At 46.3% G+C, this 19,818-nt stretch overlaps 1 protein-coding gene across 3 annotated transcripts in view; it reads right to left on the bottom strand.

The window, feature by feature from the left end:
- Nucleotides 1-749: 749 nt before the first annotated feature.
- LOC144106489 (uncharacterized) overlaps nt 750-19,818 on the bottom strand; it is a 492,993-nt gene continuing 473,924 nt past the window's right edge. Inside the window, exons 1-4 of one of the 3 annotated variants that reach the window (XM_077639311.1) lie at nt 11,359-11,600; nt 11,044-11,183; nt 9,620-9,786; nt 750-917 (exon numbers count right to left, since the gene is read on the bottom strand). In XM_077639311.1, the coding sequence (XP_077495437.1) occupies nt 9,632-9,786; nt 11,044-11,183; nt 11,359-11,519 (456 nt within the window). In that variant the 5' untranslated portion in view covers nt 11,520-11,600 and the 3' untranslated portion in view covers nt 750-917; nt 9,620-9,631. Of the gene's footprint in view, nt 918-9,619; nt 9,830-11,043; nt 11,184-11,358; nt 11,601-19,818 lie in introns of those variants that run through there. The other 2 variants (XM_077639310.1, XR_013309026.1) reach the window with 2 other exon arrangements.

Below are 19,818 nucleotides of genomic sequence, written 5' to 3'. Positions count from 1 at the left end.
AATCGTGTGAAAGGCGAGGCACACTCCGTTCGGGCTTATCTATAATAATTCAGTCCTTCTATAATACTACCACGCTACAATGTTGATACGAGGCGGCAAGCCAAGGAAAAGGACGACATGATGACAGATGAGATACGAATTTTAATGACTGCGGGCCTAGCGCGAGGGCTCTGTACCGCGCCACTGGCCGCTTCTTCGTCTTCTTCTTAACAATAGTATAGGATCCTGCAGGGCGACTTCTTTGCCTGCCTCCCCAAATAAAACTCTCTCGCGCGCGCTCTTCACAGTCTTAAGAGGTCAGCATTCGTAAAGCTTTCACTGCGGAAGTAATCCCGCATTCTTCTACGGTGCATTACCGCAGATTAGGAGCTTGTATAGGCGCACGCTCTAAAGAAAGCATTTTGGCAGACGTGCTTCAAAATTTGCGTCATGAATAGCGCCTCTGGATTGTCGCTCTAAACACAAAGGAACTGCGGAGCGTTGTGAAATCCTAGCAGCGTGCCTTCAGGAGAGGCGCACAGGTGAACTTCTTCTGGTTGGGCTGAGAATCAATTTAAGGATAAGCTGCACGATTCAACAGCTTGCGCATTCCATGCTGTGTAAATTTAGAAATGTATTTAGGTTGTGTTTTTGTTGTTTTAAAATTAATTTGGATGCTCACCTCAATGGACGACAGTCGCAATATGCTGCAAGGCAGGTTTTAAGTAATCGAAACACGTCAGAGAGACAGTGAACCAGAGCGCTCCTGATTCGAGGCCAACGTTGGTTTATTATGGAATTCCAGAATGTGGAAGCAACGTCCTCCCAGTAACGATCTTTCTCCAGCCGCTCAAGGTGTAATGGGCCGCTGCGCCGAATCACCAGAGAGGCGAGAGGTAGGCTGCCCAGCAGGCAGACGTCGTGAGCCACGAGGAACCCTGAATAGAAAAAAATAGCATGTATTCAAGGCTTCAGCTGCGGTGTAGTGTGATGATAAGGTAATCGATGATCCCTTCGGGAAAGGGAGTGTACTCCAAGGAAAAACGTTTGAGGAGGCGGCCAGGTGGCCGGATGAGATTTTAGAAGGTTTGCGGCGGCTGCAGCTCGGGCTGCACAGGGTTAACGGAGGTGCGTGGGAGGAGCCTGCCATGGACGTAGTTGGGCTGATAATGGCGATGATGTGATCGGCAGAGCCCTCATGGTCGTCGCATTATCTCTAATGTCAAGATGACTGCCTCGCAGTCCATCACAAAATATCCGTGCAATGCGTCAAATGCCCATAAATTGGGGACAATCGCAAGTTTTCAACGGGAAGTTGTTCATGAATGCACTTTTTTTGCATATCACGAAATTTCACATCAACGCTCAGTACATCCGCAGGTCTCTCACGGTACGCTGGAATTTTTCTGCCAGTCATTGTGAAAAACGCAGCCCCGTCGTTTTTCTATGCTAGTCTTACCTTGATAAAAAGGAACAGCGCGGACTCATGATAATTAACAACAAAGGCGCTGGCTAATTTACCCAAAGTTTATTAAAAGGACCACACGCAGCATGTAGTCGTGAATAAGCTTATCACCTGAGTCAGCGTCGGGGGCGGCGTAAAGGGCCGAATGAAGGAATAAATTCATAAAATTAAACTAGATGCGACGGTTTGCAACTGCGAGAGGAGTAACAGATTAAAAGAGAGGAACAACGTACGAGGCGAATGATGGGCAGCGAATCTCGTTGCTTGGAGGCGTGATAATGAGAGAAAGGGAAACGGCAGAATGCGGGGGTAAACAAGTATGCCACCCTACACGTGAGAAATGGAGGAAAGAGAAAGAAGAAAGGGAAGGGAGGATGGGGGAAAAGTCTTGCACGTGTCTCTAGGCGATAACTAAAAAAAATGGCTACAAGATTGGAAAAAAAAACTGTGATGGGAGGCATGCTTACCTCTTTTTGAGATAGGCCATCTCTTTTGTAAGTGCCTCAATCGACGGTCTGCCACGGTTTCGAATTAGGCGGGCTTCATGATCTCTCGAGTGCGTTTGTCGAGGCGGCTTTAAACGATCGCATCCTGTGAACATTTACCGCTTATATTGGACCTTTAACAACCCCTGACATTGACTCAGCTGAAAAGTCACCTCGAGACTAGATATTGGGCGTGCATCTTCGAGTGAATTTCAGCTGTTAATCAGCGGCTGTGTCCGCTCTGTTCCTCTCTATCATAAAAAACTAACTACAGAGGAGTCTTCCTACTTGGTGCGAGCACGGGACGTGGTTTAAGAGCAAGGTTTTACCCCTACTTGGAACGTTAGACCATTCTCATCAGTATTTCTTAACAGTATCTTACGATAAAGCACAGTTGCCTCACAATAAGAAGTGGCGTCCAAGAAAACCGGTCTTGTGTTCTCGCTTAACGAGCGATTCCAGGCACCTACGCCCTGCCGCCATTTGAGGCCTCGTAATGACGCTTCTGCATAACTTTAGAGATGAGGGTTATAGGAGTTATTGCACACGCTTGACGTTTTCTCTCTTCCTAACCATCACATCACCAGATAAACAGTTCGGACTCGTTTAAGTGTACTTATATCTACGCGTGACATTTGATTGGGGCCCACCCGACACCGAGCCGCAAGCTACGGCAGACTCAATGGATACATTGCAGTAGTGTTTTTCTCGCACCAGTCTGAATTACTTAAAGCAGTTTTACTGAACTAGGCTTTAAAGTTGCCCGACATAAAAATCTCAGGTCATAGAAGCGTTTACTTCGTGGATAAACGGACATACACGAAAGGAGAATTTGCTGTGGAATGAAGAAAAGAAGGGAAAAAGAAGGAAAGTAAACGAACCTTGTCTTGGGAGCCCTGCAAATCTGGATCTGTTCCAGGAGAACCGAAAACTGGGAGAGTCGGTGAACGCTCAGCAGTTCAAACAGCGCGAAGACTAAGCAAGAGACACCCACGAAGCGCTGACAACCAACTCATTTTTATTAGGAAAGGCCCATGCTTATAAAGCGTCCAGACTAAACGCGTGCAGGCGTATAAAAAACAAAAAACAGACACAGAAAGCAAACGAACAAGTCGAACCACACGTGTGCATTAAGCTCATGATGTTGCAATAGTTCCGTGAAGATAATCCAGCTGGATCGGACGTAAAGCCACACCGAGGTTTAGCGAAACACGATGTGGCGATGAGATATGCTTCCGCCATTTCCCGACACAGCTCATTTCTGTACCTGCCAACAACGTCGGTACCCCCAGACTCCGGTTAATATACTGCGTTATTTTCATTGCCACAGTCGCGGCAATGGATGACCAGATGGCATAAGCGGCCAAGGCCTCCAGCCACCGCTTGTGTTCTCCGAGACGAAAGTTGAGGAACCTTCCAGTCTGCCCATAATAAACTCTTCCACACCAGAGCGGTGCTTTGTAGACAAGCACTGTGTTGCACGGCACATATCTGTTGGCGAGCTTAACAGCGCACCTTTCTTCATTGGACCCCGACTCTTGCAGCGTCTTCCCGACCGCGGCGCATATTTTGCAGACGTTGTGCTCGGCAGTAAAACCACCTGTATGCCCAATCTTGCCGCAACTTCTTGGAGACGATGGGAAACACCGTGTAGGTGAGAGATGAGTGCAGTTTTATTCCCCTTGGCACCAGAGCCTTCTCAGGCATTTAGGCAAACTTCCTCCATCCTCACCAGAAGCCTCTCTGCCAGACGCTGTTCGAGAAACCCAGCCTCGTTAAGCCTTGCAACCTGTGCATAGAAGTTGTCGTCTACCAGATGTGGGCAAGACTCTTTAAGGGACGATCCAAGACATGACATGGCTAAGCCATCCTTAAGAAGCCTCGAATGACCAGAATTGTGGCTCAGAAAGGAGCTTTTGCTATCCTGGTGCATATTTGCAGCACGCGCGATCTTCATTCAGAGACAAATCAATTTCCATAGACTGTTCATACCGATTCTGGGGCAACTCAAAAGTGAATTTCAAGCCCTTTCCCTTTTAATGCGAAAGCATTTCGTGCCTCATGAGCAGCGTGGACAGGTGTAAACACGGGCTGTGTGGATAGAGCATATCCTGATGAACTGTCGATCATCAAGTAAGAGTACTTATGATTTGTAACGATTAATAATGAATTAGTGGATAGTTTAAATGGCCGAACTACTTAATAAAATAAATAAATATTAAGGCAATTAATTCCGCAAATTACTCCGAGAAATCACTAAAGTGGCGAATTACAATTCCTTCATAGTTGAACAAGCATTAAAAGTAATAACGAAAGTAATACACCAATAATTATTAAACATAAATGAAGTAATTAGTTATTAATTTAATTAAATGCATTTCACCTGGAGGTAATAATAATTATCTATTCTAACTGAATAATTAATAAATATGCTAACTTATAAATACTTATAGTTATTTAATTTTGTAATTAATTAACATGCATGATTAATTTCATCACCAAGTACCAGAGGAGGCAAAGGAACTCGAAATGCTTTCGCAATTCCGCATGTAACGAAGCTTAAGTGCACCTTTAATTTTTCTTTGAAAAGTTTCAACAGGTCTACTGAGGTTGTCATGTCACTCCGTTCTCTAGTGAACACCAGGTGATCGTTGCTAGAAGCCCGATATCGACTTCGAGCGCCCTGTCCACCATCCCTTGGAATAAGGGTTTGGGCGAATACCCTCAGCCGCTGAACGTTGGTCCCACTCGACGAAGGCCGAAGCGAGGCAAAAAAAAAAAAAAAGCATTCGATGCTGAGCGCTTAGTGCGTGTTTCTTGCTCAGTGCTCCTCTTTCGCGCTTTTCAAAATGATGAGCACTCCTGAAGTACGGTAATCTAGGCCTATGTCATTAATTTGCTCACAAACCCCTTCCCAATTTGTGTGCGTGCATTATTCTCTAAGTGAATTCGAAAATACTGCATTCTGTTATTTGCTTGCTATCGCCTCCTTCAGTTTAAAGGGACGTAAATGCACTAAAAGGTGTTGCTTCCTACGCATAGGTAGCTAGGATTTCTGTTATTTCTTTGTGCACTCAAGAACTTATCTGAACTGTTTCGATATCTAGGCTACAGAATATTTTCACAAGGCTGACATCGCTCGTAGTGTCAGGAAAGGCCTTTTACTTTCAATATTTTGTGTCTGCTCCAGGGTGAAGCGTCCCGCTAGTTCTTTTCTATGGTTTGCTTGCCGAAGCACCTAGACTTCACAGTCGCCCTAAGCAGTCTGCACCAAAAAGAAAATCTGCAGTGACCCTTTATAAAAATTCAGTCGCAATTTGATTAATCATTTGTTACACACTTAAAGGCGCAGCACTGTCAACGTGTTTTGTCCCACTCCTTTTTCTCGTGTTTCCTGACGTAATCATTTTTGTTCGCTTTTAGTCGAAGCTAAGAAGGAAGAGCAAGAAGCTCCGGCACTTGCTCGGTGTGAGAAAGCGACAGCAACAGCGCTTTGCCCTCGCCGTGAGAGGCGTGCACGTAAAGACCCGTCCAGGTAATGCGACCACGCAGGACGCGCTCTGAAGAACGCCCATTGGCTGGACTGCAGCATTCTCATTGACTAGCAGGCAAACGCGAGGTTTGCATTAAGCTGGCGATGTAATTGGCATCGAAGGAGCAAGAGCACCTGCTGAGTAGTAACCGGAAGCGTTCGTCTGGTAAGCAACCAGGGAGACTTCTGCACATTGCGAGAAGGATGGGGTTTATATGAACCAGAGATGGCCATAATTGAATTACTGTAAAGGAAGTACAGTAATTTATTTATTTTCCCTGGTAACTTGCAATGTAATTCATTACTTTTCTCGTCGGGTAAATTAGCAATGTATCGAATTAATTTAGAGCAGTAATCTAGCTGCAAAATCAGTAACGTTCGAATTACTTTTATTGAAATTAATTTTTCGGTTTGCAAAAGCCGCACTCTCATTTATTCCGGGTAGGGTGCTTCGAAAGTAGGAACAATGTGCGGCAAGCCAAGGCCAGTGCAACGGTAGGAGCTTCGTGAACATTTTGCCAAGCAGCAAGATCCAAGGCTGTGTTTGGGCCGGGGCAGATGGCGGCTTTGGGATCCCAGGATGAGTCAGGCCATATCCTCATCTGGAGTGGCCTCTCTGGTTCTTCACCTACCGAAGGCAAACGACCGCGTGTTGCACACTTCCCAGGCCGAGGGAGTGAGAAAAACGGAGATTCCTGACAACTTATCGGCCGGTTAGCAACAGGACCCAGTGTGTGGAATGTGCATAGCGTGGCACTGCCGATACAGATGTGTTGCACGGAGTGTCAAAAGGGCCCCGTCATTTATTATCAACGCGATGGCGTCTAGAAGCCCGTGTCGCACAAAGTACGGCGTCGTCGGCGTCTTTTGAACGTGGGCAAAAAACCCACGAAAAATCCCCCAGAGAGGCCCTAGCCTGGGAGGTAGGTGGGCCACCTAGGTCACGTGACCTCGCGACGTCATCACAACGTGCCCCCACCGGATTGTGAGCAAACTGCCCACCGTGGCAGGTCGCAGCTAAATCAATGCTTGGTTTGCACGAGAAGAGCGAGGTGGGTCGCACAAGCCTCACCGGTGGCGGCACCTGCCATCGCACGGAAGTGACGCTTATCGTCTAACCGCAGCGCCACTAACGTCAGGAGCGCTACGAGGACCCCTAACGAACCGTGAGTGCTAAACAGAGAATGACCATTTCCGCACATATGAGCAGCAACCCTTTAAGCTGTCGCGTCATACTTAGAGGCGGAACTTAAGGGTGCCCCCCGCCCCAATTTTTGTTTTATATTCGCATCAATAACACTGGTCACAGCTTCGATGGCAGGATGATAAGGAAACTGTTTGCCCACGACTGTGTGTAATAAAGTGTTATAACAGCAAACTCTGACGAATGAAAACTTTTGTAAACTTGGGGACTGGTGTGATGACAGCGGTATGAATATTCGCTTTAATAAAACTGTTCCTGTGTCAATAACAAAAATGATATAGCCCATTGATTATAATAATCACATACGTGACCCGAATATTAACTGCGGCTCCAAAATATTTACAGTTAACGATTACAGATAACCTCATGTGGGACACGGATATTGCCAACGTTAGCTCTACGGCATTTAACAACCATCGTTTTCTTCGCCGAAAATTCAAAGGCACTACTCAAAGCATTAAGCTTGAAGCACACCGCGCGCTAGTCAGACCTGTTCTTGAGTATTTATTTATTTATTTATTTATTTATTTATTTATTTATTTATTTATTTACCCACAGCGTCACTGTATAGAATTACAGACTGGGGGGGGGGGGGGGGGGGGGGGCATAAAAGAGTACAACAAGAAAATACAATACAATGCCCATGAGCAACAGTCATCACAAATTTGCAGCAAAGGTCTCATTATCTGTAATATTTACCAGCGATGTGAGACCAGTCTAATCGCGCGCAGTCTTCAGAACGAAGGAATTTCCGAAGACTGCGCGAGATTACATGCGACACGGAATATACAAAGGGCGCTGTTAAAATAGAGCGCATCCAGCGCCTTTCTGCCAGATTTATTCTTTCTGATTATCGGACAACTTCATTGCTGAGACAGCTCAATATATGCTGAGACAGCTGAGACAGCTCAAGTTGGAACCCCTTCAAGTGCAGCTGTGACGTACTACCGGAGCGGCAGATACGTAGCAACGGTCAGCGCTGCGGTTGCGAACATGCCGATAAGAAAAGTGCCAGGCGTGTTCGCGAAGCACGGCGCTGCGCCAGCCGCACGGTGCGATTTTCGTCGCTCCGGTGACGACACTGTGGCAATCTTTTTGTTCGTCCCGACTGTAGGCTTTCAAGTTTCCTGGCTGACAATCTTATATGTTGTATCACAAGAAATCTGGTTCGTCACGCGATGCTTATAGTTATTCTGTGTGATTATTGGGCAACTTCTTCGGTCACTACCATATTTGTTGCGATGCAGCATATAAAATAATTTCAGCCTGGAAACTTCAAGCGTACATGAAGTGGTACCAAGTTGAGCTATCTCAGCATACTGAATATGCCGAGACAGCCGAACTTGGTACTCCTTCGTGTACTCCATACACTTTCCAGGATGAAACCGCTTTGTATGCTGTATCCAACAAATATGGCTTGTCAAGAAATACCCACATTTCAGCTGCACTTCGTAGATCAATTAGACTGACCCGCTCCCGGGTAATACGCCCATACTTCGCCAGGGTGAAACTTTATCAGAAACCCTACCTTCCCTCCACTACGCACAAGTGCAACATTGGCCACGATTGATTCTTGAATCCTCGGATGAAAAAAATCTTTGCTGAATTGTTACTGCAGCATATGAACAGGACTTGTCGGGCTAGTTGGTTGAACCCTCTCTTTCTTGGGCAGAGGGCGGTTGCGCTCGTCGATGCAAGATGTTGCAGGGATGTGCAGGCGCGAGTGGCGCGTACATTCCCGAGCGGGAGCTGGATAGTAACCGCCGCAGAAATGGGTAACCTGCTTCAGAGGCTTCAAACGCTCAAGAGAGCAAGGTGCTCGTTTCTTTCCTGAGAGCAGTGAAAGTGCTTAGCGGTGCTTCGTTCTTGTTTATTTTGCTCAAATCGTCTAATGGCCCGAGTTCGTTCTGAGAAAAGCAGGGACGGAGTTTGGAGGAAAGTATAAAGAATGTGCCAGTTGCGTTTGAGAGAAAACTTGGCGTTTCTGCTACTGCGTTTCCTGTGGGAGTTACTGAGGCTGTGTTAGTTGAACAGCGTGGCGCATAGTTCAGTGGACCCGCGTATTTCGTTGTGCTGCCTTTTTTCACCACTGTGATCAAGATATCGCTGCAGCATCCACAAATCACGCGGACGACGAATTCCTCAAGTCAAAGGGCGCGTCTGCATGACACATCCAGCGATTATATTCACCGGTGGGTGAAAAGTGGCATCAACCCCCGTTTGACCCTCCTTTGAATGCCACCAAGGGCTGAAAAAAAGCTTTTCATGCAGGGCACTTGGCTGCACCCATCTGCGTCATCACAGTGGCCATTAAGCATGGCCAAAGACACTTTCTTCAAAGCGAGAGAAAAATTTTCGGCCCCCACATTAAATCTTATTAGCTCCTCCGATGCAATAAACTAAGAAATCAGAAGTGCTTGTGATAGGCTTTGGCCAATTATACTGATTTGTGCGCATGAAAACTAGAAAGTAACTTAAACGTAGTCGTATTAGTTTTCGAAACTAATGCAAATGTAAGGTAATTACTTAATTGGTATTGGAATTATATTTGCGCGAATACGGGGAGAGTAATTCGGGATGTAATTTATTTATTTTTCAAAAGTAATTTTGTCGTGTGTGAAATGAACGCAGTCCAAGTCGCTCACGGACACACCGGATATCATACAACGTCCATGTGTGTACAGTTTGTGTCCCTTCGTTGTCTCTGCCAAACCCGTCGAGATTCGGCCTGAGTCGAACGACCCTTCTCGTCGGCCGTGCAGTGCGGCTGCTTTTCTCTCGGAGGCGAAAGGAACTCTCGTCCTCGAGAACTCGGGACTCTGAAGAACGCTCTTCGGGCTGCCTATTTCTGGCAAAAGGCGTCAGCTCTGCCTTCCGTGTTTGGCACGAATGACGGCTCCAAACTGCAAACTTAGTCTCCGGAAAGCATCGCATTCACCGGCATTAAACCTCACCTGGTAGTGAGGTCAGGCGCGGAAGTCGTTGGCGCAGAAGTTCCGGCACCAGGTGACGCAGCAGGGAAAGGGCATGGCGCAGTCGAAGTTGGTGCGGCACGGAGGCGCCGACCAGCTGAGGCGCAGGCACTGCCACAGGGGAATCTTCTCGGGACACGTGGTGGACGCTGCAGCGTGACCACTCTCCGCATTAATGCCAGGTTGGGATCTCTGCAGGTGGAAATGGCGACCGCCCTCGCTTGCAGCCAGTGGCCCACCGGGCTACGAACGGAATATACTACCTCGGACACAACTAACCTCAGTATGAAGCTCATATTTTTTTCTGCATAACGGCACACAGCCAAAGAGAGGAAGAAGGCTGTGTGCCGTTGCGCAGAAAAAATGAGCTACAATCAAGAATACCGACTAGCCCAAGAACTAACTCTACTGAAGTAACCTCAGTATGCCACCCAGATCTAACGAACCTGAATGTGTTCAACCCGGACACGGCGAACCTAAGTATATGACAGCTCAGATTTAATGAACCCAAGTGTGCCTACTCGGATATAAGGCACAAGGTTTTTTCTTCTTCTCAAAGTGGAGTCAAAGACCCATTTCCCAAGCATTTCACCCTAAAGAAGCCGAGCACCAGGCCAGGGGGTAGCTTGTGCCCACTGTATCACTGGTGGGTACCCGGTGACACTGGGAATCGCACCCCGCACCCCCCGTATGCGAGGCGGGGGCTCGAACCACTATAGGCCACCGCTGCGGTAATAACGGTATACTACTTGAACAAAAATTGGTTTCGGGGACTAGCAGTAAGAGTAATATGCCATTAGTAAAATAGGAGTGGGGAAAATGGTATTGGCATTAGGGAGGGCTACCTTTGCACACAGTTGGGTGTGGTAGTACTAATAGTAACAGTAGCACAAAAGCAGTTGAGGAGCGCCTGCCGAATCATCAGCAAATCACAGTAGTGGCTCTACGAACAGCAGTGATGGTAATATTTGTATCACTAATCAAGGCAAGAAAAGCAGTAGCGGAGGAAGGTGATTATATATAGTTGCAGCTAGCAGCAACCACGTCACCAACGGCCAGCAGTTATCTTCGAGAAAAGGGCACAGAGCGTGTCTATAATATTACTGCGAGGGGAAAACAACAGCAATCTGACTAAGGAAAGAAGAAATAGTAGCAGTAATAGGAATGTCAGTTGAATGCACAAGGATTCGCAATTTTAGTAATCTTAGTAATTTTAGTCATTTTAGTAGTGCTGGGCGTAATGTCAGAACAAGTTGCGCTGTAGTCGGTAACAGTATGCTAAAATGCAAGCTGGCACACCATAACATCAATTACTGCCACGCAGAGAGTGGCAGCAGTTGTAGGAGCACAGCAGTGACAGTTGCAGCACTAGCAGCGGCGCATTTGGCGAATGTCGGTCCACCCACCCGTGTGGTGCACTGGCTCCCTCAGGTCGTCGCCCTCCTCGGCCAGCGAAGCCCGGGCGCACAGCAGCAGCAGCAGGGCAAGAAGCCGCGCCGGCTTCAGACCCGGCGGAGAGGGTGCACCGCTCATCCAGCCAGCTGCACTGCGTAAGTGGCAGTTCGCACGCACCGTGAATACAAACAGCGCCAGGCACCCGAGAAGAGAAGCCCTTCTCATAGCAGTCACCATTTTAGCTTATCTAGAGAGTGGCAAGCCTAAGAGTACACGGTTTGCTCTGTAAGCCTGCGCTTCGACTCGTTGAACTCGAAGTTACTTACGTGAGACCAAGCTGTAGTACAAGAAACCTGATCTTCTTCTTTTTCCCCTGGTTACGGCCAATCAGCCTTGTGGGTATGTGCCATTTTGTGACGCACACAACAACAACGACAACAACATGGCACATACCCACATGGGGCGATTGGTCAAGGTGTAGTGGCATAAACAAGAAAATTTCTATAGGAGATTACAACAAAATATTTTGGAACAGCCATCTTCTTTTTCTTCTTTTGTTGCCCTTGCAAGGCCTATCATAAATGTTACGTGCTTTAATCACGGCCGGTGCGCTTAAGAGGCTCACAGGGCGACTGCGCGGGGCGATAACTGCTGCCTCCGTATGACTTCAGAAAGGCCCTTCCAGCCATCGTTAAGACGCTGCAGTGCCATTGCTCATTAGCATCCACCCAACGCTGTCAAATCCCTTCCTTAGTGCTTTGTTAATACTCCTGCAGTGATTATTTCCTTCTTTTAACTCTCAGTCTTCCTTGGGAGATGGTCCTAATCTCATTGGACGGCGGTGTCTGACCGATCGCTCCGTGTTAATTTATACAATGGGGAACGCTTTTTAACTGCAGTCGTATCAAGCTCATGCTGAAAGGTGCCAACGGAATACGTAATTTCCGCCCTCTAAGAAAGCATGTGAGGAAAATTTAAACTGCAACCTTTACGACAATATATTCACGATGACATACACGAGTATTGGCCAACGTTAAAGAAAATTTCACTTCAGTAACGGCCGTCATTTGAAATTGCTCTGGACGAAAGACGCAGTGGCTAAGAAACTTAAAGTGGAAGAAATTTCTAGAAATAAAATCGGGTTACCCGTTTGTCTAGTTGGCATTCAGCAGCACTGTGGCCATATTACGCGCAGATTAGACCATTAGAGCTCCTATAATAACGAAGTTCTATACAGGCTGCGAAGTTCATTCTGTGAGCTGGCAACTGTTCACGTTTGTTTACTCCAACCGGCAAGTATCGGGAATCTTGTTCCATCTGTTATTCTTGAAGTGCAGGCCCCTGCGTTGCGGTGTATTAGTCATTGGTCATTGGTCTGCTCGCCCTCGCCTTTCATTGAGTGTCAAGCATGAGCTCATTGATATTCACATGGAAGCTGGAAAACCTTATGTTAATAAAGACTCAAAATCGGCCGGTTCTGGAGTGGAACATTGGTAAACGGAAATTCATTAATTCCAATAAGAGCTCAAGCACTTTGTTTTTCAGTCTTTTGCTCATCCCATCATACTTTTCGTTCATTTATACAGTCCTGCGCGCCTCATGAATATGCCGTGAACTTTACTCCTCAGTTGACGAAATGTATGAGATCGCCACAGTCCTCTCATTTTTATTTTAGATTCATTGGTTTAGTTTTATTCGAGTAAAACTCGAATGAAACCACATCCTCGGAGCGAGTGCTTCATTCCTTGACAGGTAATCCTTCAAACACCCTTAAAACCCCAAAATGTTCATGTTATTACTTCGTCGACTAAATTTGACTAAACAGGCATACCTTTGCTGAGTAACGGCGTTCGTTATTTTTGGTTATTAGGGATCGTTCGTCGCAACGGCAAGAGAGCCTGAGGATGCGAACATCGTGTCAAAATTGCACCTTTTGTGCCCTAGACACATTCTTTCCAAACTAACAGAATGCGTTCTGCTCTAGGGCTCTCGTAACACATGCGAATGATAGCTGAGGATGTGTAAACCAAATGCACTTCTGTTTAACGCCCTAAACATTACGCCTGAAAGGACTTTTCCTTAGCAGGATATGCAATATTACATTTGCGAAAAATGAAGCCTAGGTGCGAGTTCATGTAACGAATCCTTTCGTTTCATTTTGCCCTCTGTCACTGGTAGCTCCTCCAAGTGATGGTAGTCGGGGGGGGGGGGGGGGGGGGGGGGGGTATGACGTCATGGTGCTCTAGGAAGAAACATGCCCACGATACGTCGTACGCCCATGGGCTTGCTGTTAGTCCAGCACCAACTCCGAAAAATGACGATATTTCCTGTCTTGGGAAAAGAAACTGTGCGGTGGTTGGGCAACGGCTGATGAGGGTGTCGTCATCTTAGGCCAGACTGGGTCACGGCCGGTCTCGAGGAGTGCGCGCGCTCTTTCACGCGGCCTTCGCATTCGCCGCGGAAGCAACGCGAGTTTTTCTCCTGGAGTTGCGCCCCTTGCCGCCGCTAGAGGCGCGACGACCCCACCGCTGGCTCCACGCCTGCATCTGCGGCGGCGGGAGGCTTGTGCCTGGTTTCGCGCTGTAGCCCGCGGGCTCATGGTGAGCGCAGCACCGAAATCAAAGAAAACAAAATGCAGATGCTTAAGCTGCGTATCTTCAACACAGTGCACATGTGCACAGATTCTTCATCACCAACTTTGCTCCATGAAGACATTTAAAAAAAAGAATCCCAGAACTCAGTGAAGCATTTGTGGTTTTAAATCCAGAAGGAAATACTCTGATCACTTTCTCTAGTATGCCTCATAGTCCGTGATTAAATGACAACTTAATGCTAAGGGGAAGAGAATGAAAACTCAGAGAATGAAAGTTTTGCGCTCGTCCCATAAAAATGCACCATATCGCGGAGAAAAATTCCACACGACGCGTGAGCCGTAAATCCGACGGCACCGTAGCTGGTGGCTTGAGACGATACTTGTAGAGTTGAAAGTCAGACTCATGTACACTAACTTTGAAATGTCAAGTAAATTGATTGCTGGGAGATTATATATATATATATATATATATATATATATATATATATATATATATATATATATATATATATTATATATATATATATATATATATAGTACTTAATTACGTTGATATCCCTTTTCGCACGTCCTGAATGTACTTATTTTCACCCTCATATACGTCACAACTTCCTTAAACGAGAGGCCTGCACCGATAGCTCAAAAGAATGCTAACTGTTAATGTGCGAGCAAGTGTCAATAAGCATTGCAATGCATTTTTCTCTGCGCGAAGCCAATGGCACGCTGCTTTCTGTTTTTGTTTGTCAATCGACAGGCCACCAGATTTCTCTGGAATGACTGCAGTCATTCCAGAGAAATCTGGTGGCCTCTGAACATGAAGAGGGACTTGCGCGCGGCTACATGTAGCCACGCGCAAGTCTCTCTTCATGCTCAAAATTGTCGTACGCACATTCGGAAGAAGTATAATATTTCAGGTTTATTGCCACCTTTAAATTTTGCAAGACCGAGAGCGACTGTCTTTCTGACCTTAGTTGACCGAGCACTTGTTTTATCGCTGCGCCGCCGAACTGCTTTTCCGTCTGAGGACACGAGTTCACGCAATAAACAGTTTTCGAGTTGGACGCAAGCTTTCTTGCCGTCATTCTGACCTGACTAACGTTAACAGAGCGTAACAGAAGCAATCAGTACAAGATACGTATGCTGCCACAGATATTGACGCATACTGAATACTGAAATTTCAGAAATTATGTATGTCCAATGAGTGATTTCAACTAGCATAATTAGCGCCATTTTTGGTTGTGCACGATATTCAACCTGCGGCGTGTCCTGAAGCAGCCTAAAGTATTTAGCTTAAAATATCTTTGTAAAAGACCTCTGATTATGCAGCTGAATGTCCAATGCCCACTATTCTCTTTAAATTCAGGGACTTTTATTATATGTAAGCATCGCAAATCTTAATATTTAGTTCCTTACATTGTACGCTAAGCCAGCTGGTACAGCGCGCATTGCTGTGATGTTTAGTGGCGGTCCGTTAGTTTGCGGGAAACTTCTTTTTTGGGGGACATTTCATCTCCTGAATGACGTGAGGAAAGTTCATGCTCTCGGGACGTTTAACGAAAGCGATGAGCAGGCTTCAGAAATGCTGGAGAATAATGCAAATCTGGCGGTCATCGCCTTTCAGATAAGTCTGTTCACTCGTGAAGGCCGGTTTTATCGAGACAGAGCGCAGTTTCTGAACTAATTTTGCTTTGCTGGCGGTTAGATCGTGCTTGCAGTTACTGTCAACAACTGACTTAATTTTTGCGTTGTCATGGGGTGGGACGGGCGGTCGTGAGACGCCGCCAAGCTTCAAAGTGCCTTTCCCAGAAAAATGTCTTGGACGTCACTGCGTGCAACATGCTCTGCTCCAGCGGCCAGGGTTGGGCGCCGTGTATACCCGTTCCTTTCACGAATGACATGACGCGTTTTCCTGGGGAACACCGTGAATTCTTGCTAGTGACGCTATTGCGCAAAATTAAAACAGCTGCGCTTGAAATTCCAGAAGCCATATTTACGCTGCAGAATCCTTTACTCTTTGAAACTTGCTATCCAAATGTTACAACGTCCCATATCATTCTACACAGCCATTCAGAACTGCCGGAAGACAAACTACAGGCTGATAGCTTTGCTTTTTAGCCAAATATAATGGTAGACCATGCACAGTCGGGCTAAAGGGGAAAGAGCGCAAAATGTTAGTCCGTTGTTTCAGATTTCTCCCATAGCAAAGGGGCTGACTACGCGGTCTATGCGCAAAGCGTAAGAGGTAAAATATAAAAGGCTTGACGGTTACCACTGACGCGGGGCCGAACTGGGAGCGAAGAGCGTGTAAACGGCGGTCGCCGCGGTGGAGTGGTGGGGCAGTGGCGACACCACCGAGGTGCGGCGGAAACAGACCCCCACTGCGAAGCCCCGTAAGAAGAAAAGCGCGCTCACCCTCGAGACCGGCCGTGACTGGGTGTGGCGTCAGAGGGGCGACTAGCAGTGGGCCCGCGACCACACTGTCCGTGGCCGCGATTGGTCGTTTACTTGCCGATGGGATATTTCTTACGTCGTAATCGACGTCATGAGCAAATGAAATGAATCGTTCCCTAAAACGAGCCCAGATATTCCACAGGGGGTGAGCACATGTATGCATTTAAACTCGTCTGCTTGACCAAAGAAGCGCCGCCCATCAAAGTTCCTGTGCTCCTCGAAGTAAGGCATAGCGGCGGCATTCCTGCATTCAGCGGAGCAAAATAACTTCAAAATCAAAAAATCCTTGGCCCCTCGCCCCAAGGGACGATGCGATGTGGTGGGCGGCACTGCACTCCTCCAGGCGTCGTCGCGAACCTCCTTCAGTGCAGAGCATCGTTTCCGCAGAGGAACCCGTATCAGGGGTCATTAGACGCCTCGGGAGGTTGCGAAGCCAGCTGGCACGCTTAGAACAGGATGTGCGCCTTCCTGAGGCAGTTGATCTGTAACGGAGCGCGGCTAATGCAACGCAACCCAGCCCCGTGCAGCGGAGCTCCGGCCTGGCCAAGGGAGGGGGCGAGCGCTTTCACTTTACGACCGCTGCTGAATTATAGAAACCTTCCCGCGCCCAGAGATTGGCGAACAACTGCCTGGCTACTGCCGATAATGCGGATGTGCGAAACAATCACCACGTCTCCTGGAAAGGCTACGGCAAAGAAGAGCAAAAAATTTGTGAAGCGAAGCTCCATCAAACTCACATATTATGTAGGAGTAAAGATAAGACTGCTTGTGAACTGCTAGAAGCCCACCGATTAAAAAAAAAAAAAGCGGGAGTTCCTGTGTCAGCACCCCATTGCTGGTCATTCACGAGAATGAAAGTATATTTTTAGAAAAATGTGGAAAGATTTATATCACTTTTGTTCCCCCTTCTGTAGTATCCTTCCCCTCGCACTAGTCATTTACCTGTTGTTTGTTATATTGTTTTTGTCTCTTTCCTCTTGGCTATGATTAAGCCATTCTTAACTTCAATAAACACGTTGCAAGTAGCGCCTGTCTCGTGTCTTCCTTTTCCTGCGGGCTGTGTTTTTGTGCGCTTCATCTACTCAGCTATGAACCAACTTGCCCAGGAACGTGTTCTACGGAAAAACCTACTGAGTCGTGCCGAATGTCACTCCTACACGCTACGCAAGTGTGCAGAGCACGTTAAATGTTTCCAGGCCACTGTTGCATTTACGACAGACTCGAACATCAAAACCTCTGTAGCAGATAGGATAATACTCTTTCTAACCTGAGATAACCTCGGTAGCTGCATAGGCGTCATTTATTAATATATTCATTTAGCAATACTGTAAGCATTTGTCAGGCCCATACAGGGGTGATTTACAAAGGTATTCACAATGTGCATCACTTTGTACAATATATTAGCACATCAACGCACTACTGAAGCAGCGAATCATTCCACCCAAGCTTCAAAAAAAAAAAAAAACTTGCGAGTTATGGCACTGAAGGGAACAAAGGTTCTACCTTAGTGATAAAGCTAGGCACAGAATAGCCGTCAACAACAGCTCGTAGCAAAGAATTCCAAATCGCTGCCGACGATGAAAAAAAAAAAAAAAGAAAACTTAAATGTGACGAATGGTCTCATGTGCTTATCGTGATTTCTACTGGCAAGTGTGGGAATGCCTGCTTGTGTCCTAAGAGCACTGAGTAGACAAACCGTAGCTCTTTATTTTGCACCCCTCCCAGCCTGTCTATCAAATACTGTTGATGAGGGTTCCAGACTGTGCTACCATACTCCAGAATTGGTCACACTAGTGTTTTGTAGGCTTTCAGTTTTACATCAGAAGGTGCCTTAGCTGATTTTATTCGTAAATACTCTAGTGTTCTAAACGCTTTCACACATGTGTTTTTAATACGTACATCCCATTTGCATCTACAAGTAAGTGCTAACTCTAAATACTTAACAGTGTCTGTTTGGCTTATATCGGACCCTCTTAATGTATAGTTAAACCTTAATAGCGATTTTTTTTATGACTTCCACTTAAATACTCAGTTTTTATGCATTTATTTTCGTGCAGCACGTCTCGTTTAAGAGAGCAGTGTTATTTAATAATAATAATAATAATTGGTTTTTGGGAAAAGGAAATGGCGCAGTATCTATCTCATATCTTTGGACACCTGAACCGCGCCGTAAGGGAAGGAATAAAGGAGGGAGTGAAAGAAGAAAGGAACAAATAGGTCCGTAGTGGAGGGCTCCGGAATAATTTCGACCACCTGGGGATCTTTTACGTGCGCTGACATCGCACAGCACACGGGCGCCTTAGCGTTTTTTTTTTTTTTATGGAGGAAAAACGCTAAGGCGCCCGTGTGCTGTGCGATGTCAGTGCACGTTAATGATCCCCAGGTGGTCGAAATTATTCCGGAGCCCTCCACTACGGCACCTCTTTCTTCCTTTCTTCTTTCACTCCCTCCTTTATCCCTTCCCTTACGGCGCGGTTCAGGTGTCCAACGATATATGAGACAGATGCTGCGCCATTTCATTTCCCCAAAAACCAATTATTATTATTATTATTACTCCATAAAAACGCAGCCGCCGCGGTCCGGTTCGAACCCGGGAACTCCGGATCAGTAGTCGAGCGTCCTAACCACTGAGCCACCGCGGCGGGTTTATTTAATGGCATGTTCAGTTTCCGTTGGCCATTTGCTCCCCGTACAACTGTGTAAATACCACAGTCGTCAGCGAAAAGTCGGATTTTCACCCCATTCTCTAAACAACAGCTAACATCATTAATGCATATAGGAAATAATAATGGTCACAGGACGGATCATTATGGCACACCTGAAACAACTACGATATTCTCCGATTCACTACTATTTATCGCTACATATAGGGTACCGTTTGACAGTTAAGCTTCTACCCATGCTGCTACTTCAAAATTAATGTCAATGAGCTTCAATTTGTGAATTAATTTGCAGTGCACGACACGGTCATAATCCTTAGAAAAATCAATAGAAATGCTGTCAACTTGTTCTCGGTAATTCATTCCTATCGTGAAGTAATGTGCTATTTCTAATAATTGTGTGACTGCAGACAGCCCTTTTCGGAAGCGGTGTTGCGTTGGGTTCAATAAGTTGTTTCCTTCCAAATAACTCATGATTGCTTTGTTAACGATGTGCTCCATAAGCTTGCAACAATCACTTGTAAGAAATCTTGGCCTGTAGTTGTCAACCACCAATTAGTTTCCTTCTTTGTGAATAGTTATTATTTTTTCTCGCAGCCAGTCAGCAGAGAGCGTGGCAGTTTTTAGTGACGACAAAAATAGTGGCAAAAAAGGGGCGATATCTGTTGCGCATATCGGTTCAAAAATACATTTGGTATACTCTCTAGGCCAGATGATTTTTTCGTGTCAATCTGAAAAAGCAGGTTTAGCACGCTTTCCTCAGTTATTGTTACCTCAAGCGTCAAGGAACCAAAAGTTGTCTCAGCCATGCTTACCGCACATTTGTTCCCGGGAAAACAGATTGGAAGAACGTGTTGAATGAATTGGGTATTTTGTGTTCGTACTCCAGCAATTTCTAATTTCCTGGTGTGATCTTTTGACTGCGCCAGAACTTCTGGGGCTTGAGTTTTCAAGAAATTTGCTAATGTGCCAGTAAAAAATGTACTCCTTGCTGCCTTAATCTCCAACTTCAGCTGACATGACAGCGCAAGCACCTCTAGTGTATTGCTTTTGCTTTCTCTCTTTCTGCGCAATTTGCTTTT

Source organism: Amblyomma americanum, chromosome 10 (genome assembly GCF_052857255.1).
Source record: "Amblyomma americanum isolate KBUSLIRL-KWMA chromosome 10, ASM5285725v1, whole genome shotgun sequence".
Classification (NCBI taxonomy): Eukaryota; Metazoa; Arthropoda; class Arachnida; order Ixodida; family Ixodidae; genus Amblyomma; species Amblyomma americanum.
This window is presented reverse-complemented; position numbering and strand designations above follow the sequence as displayed.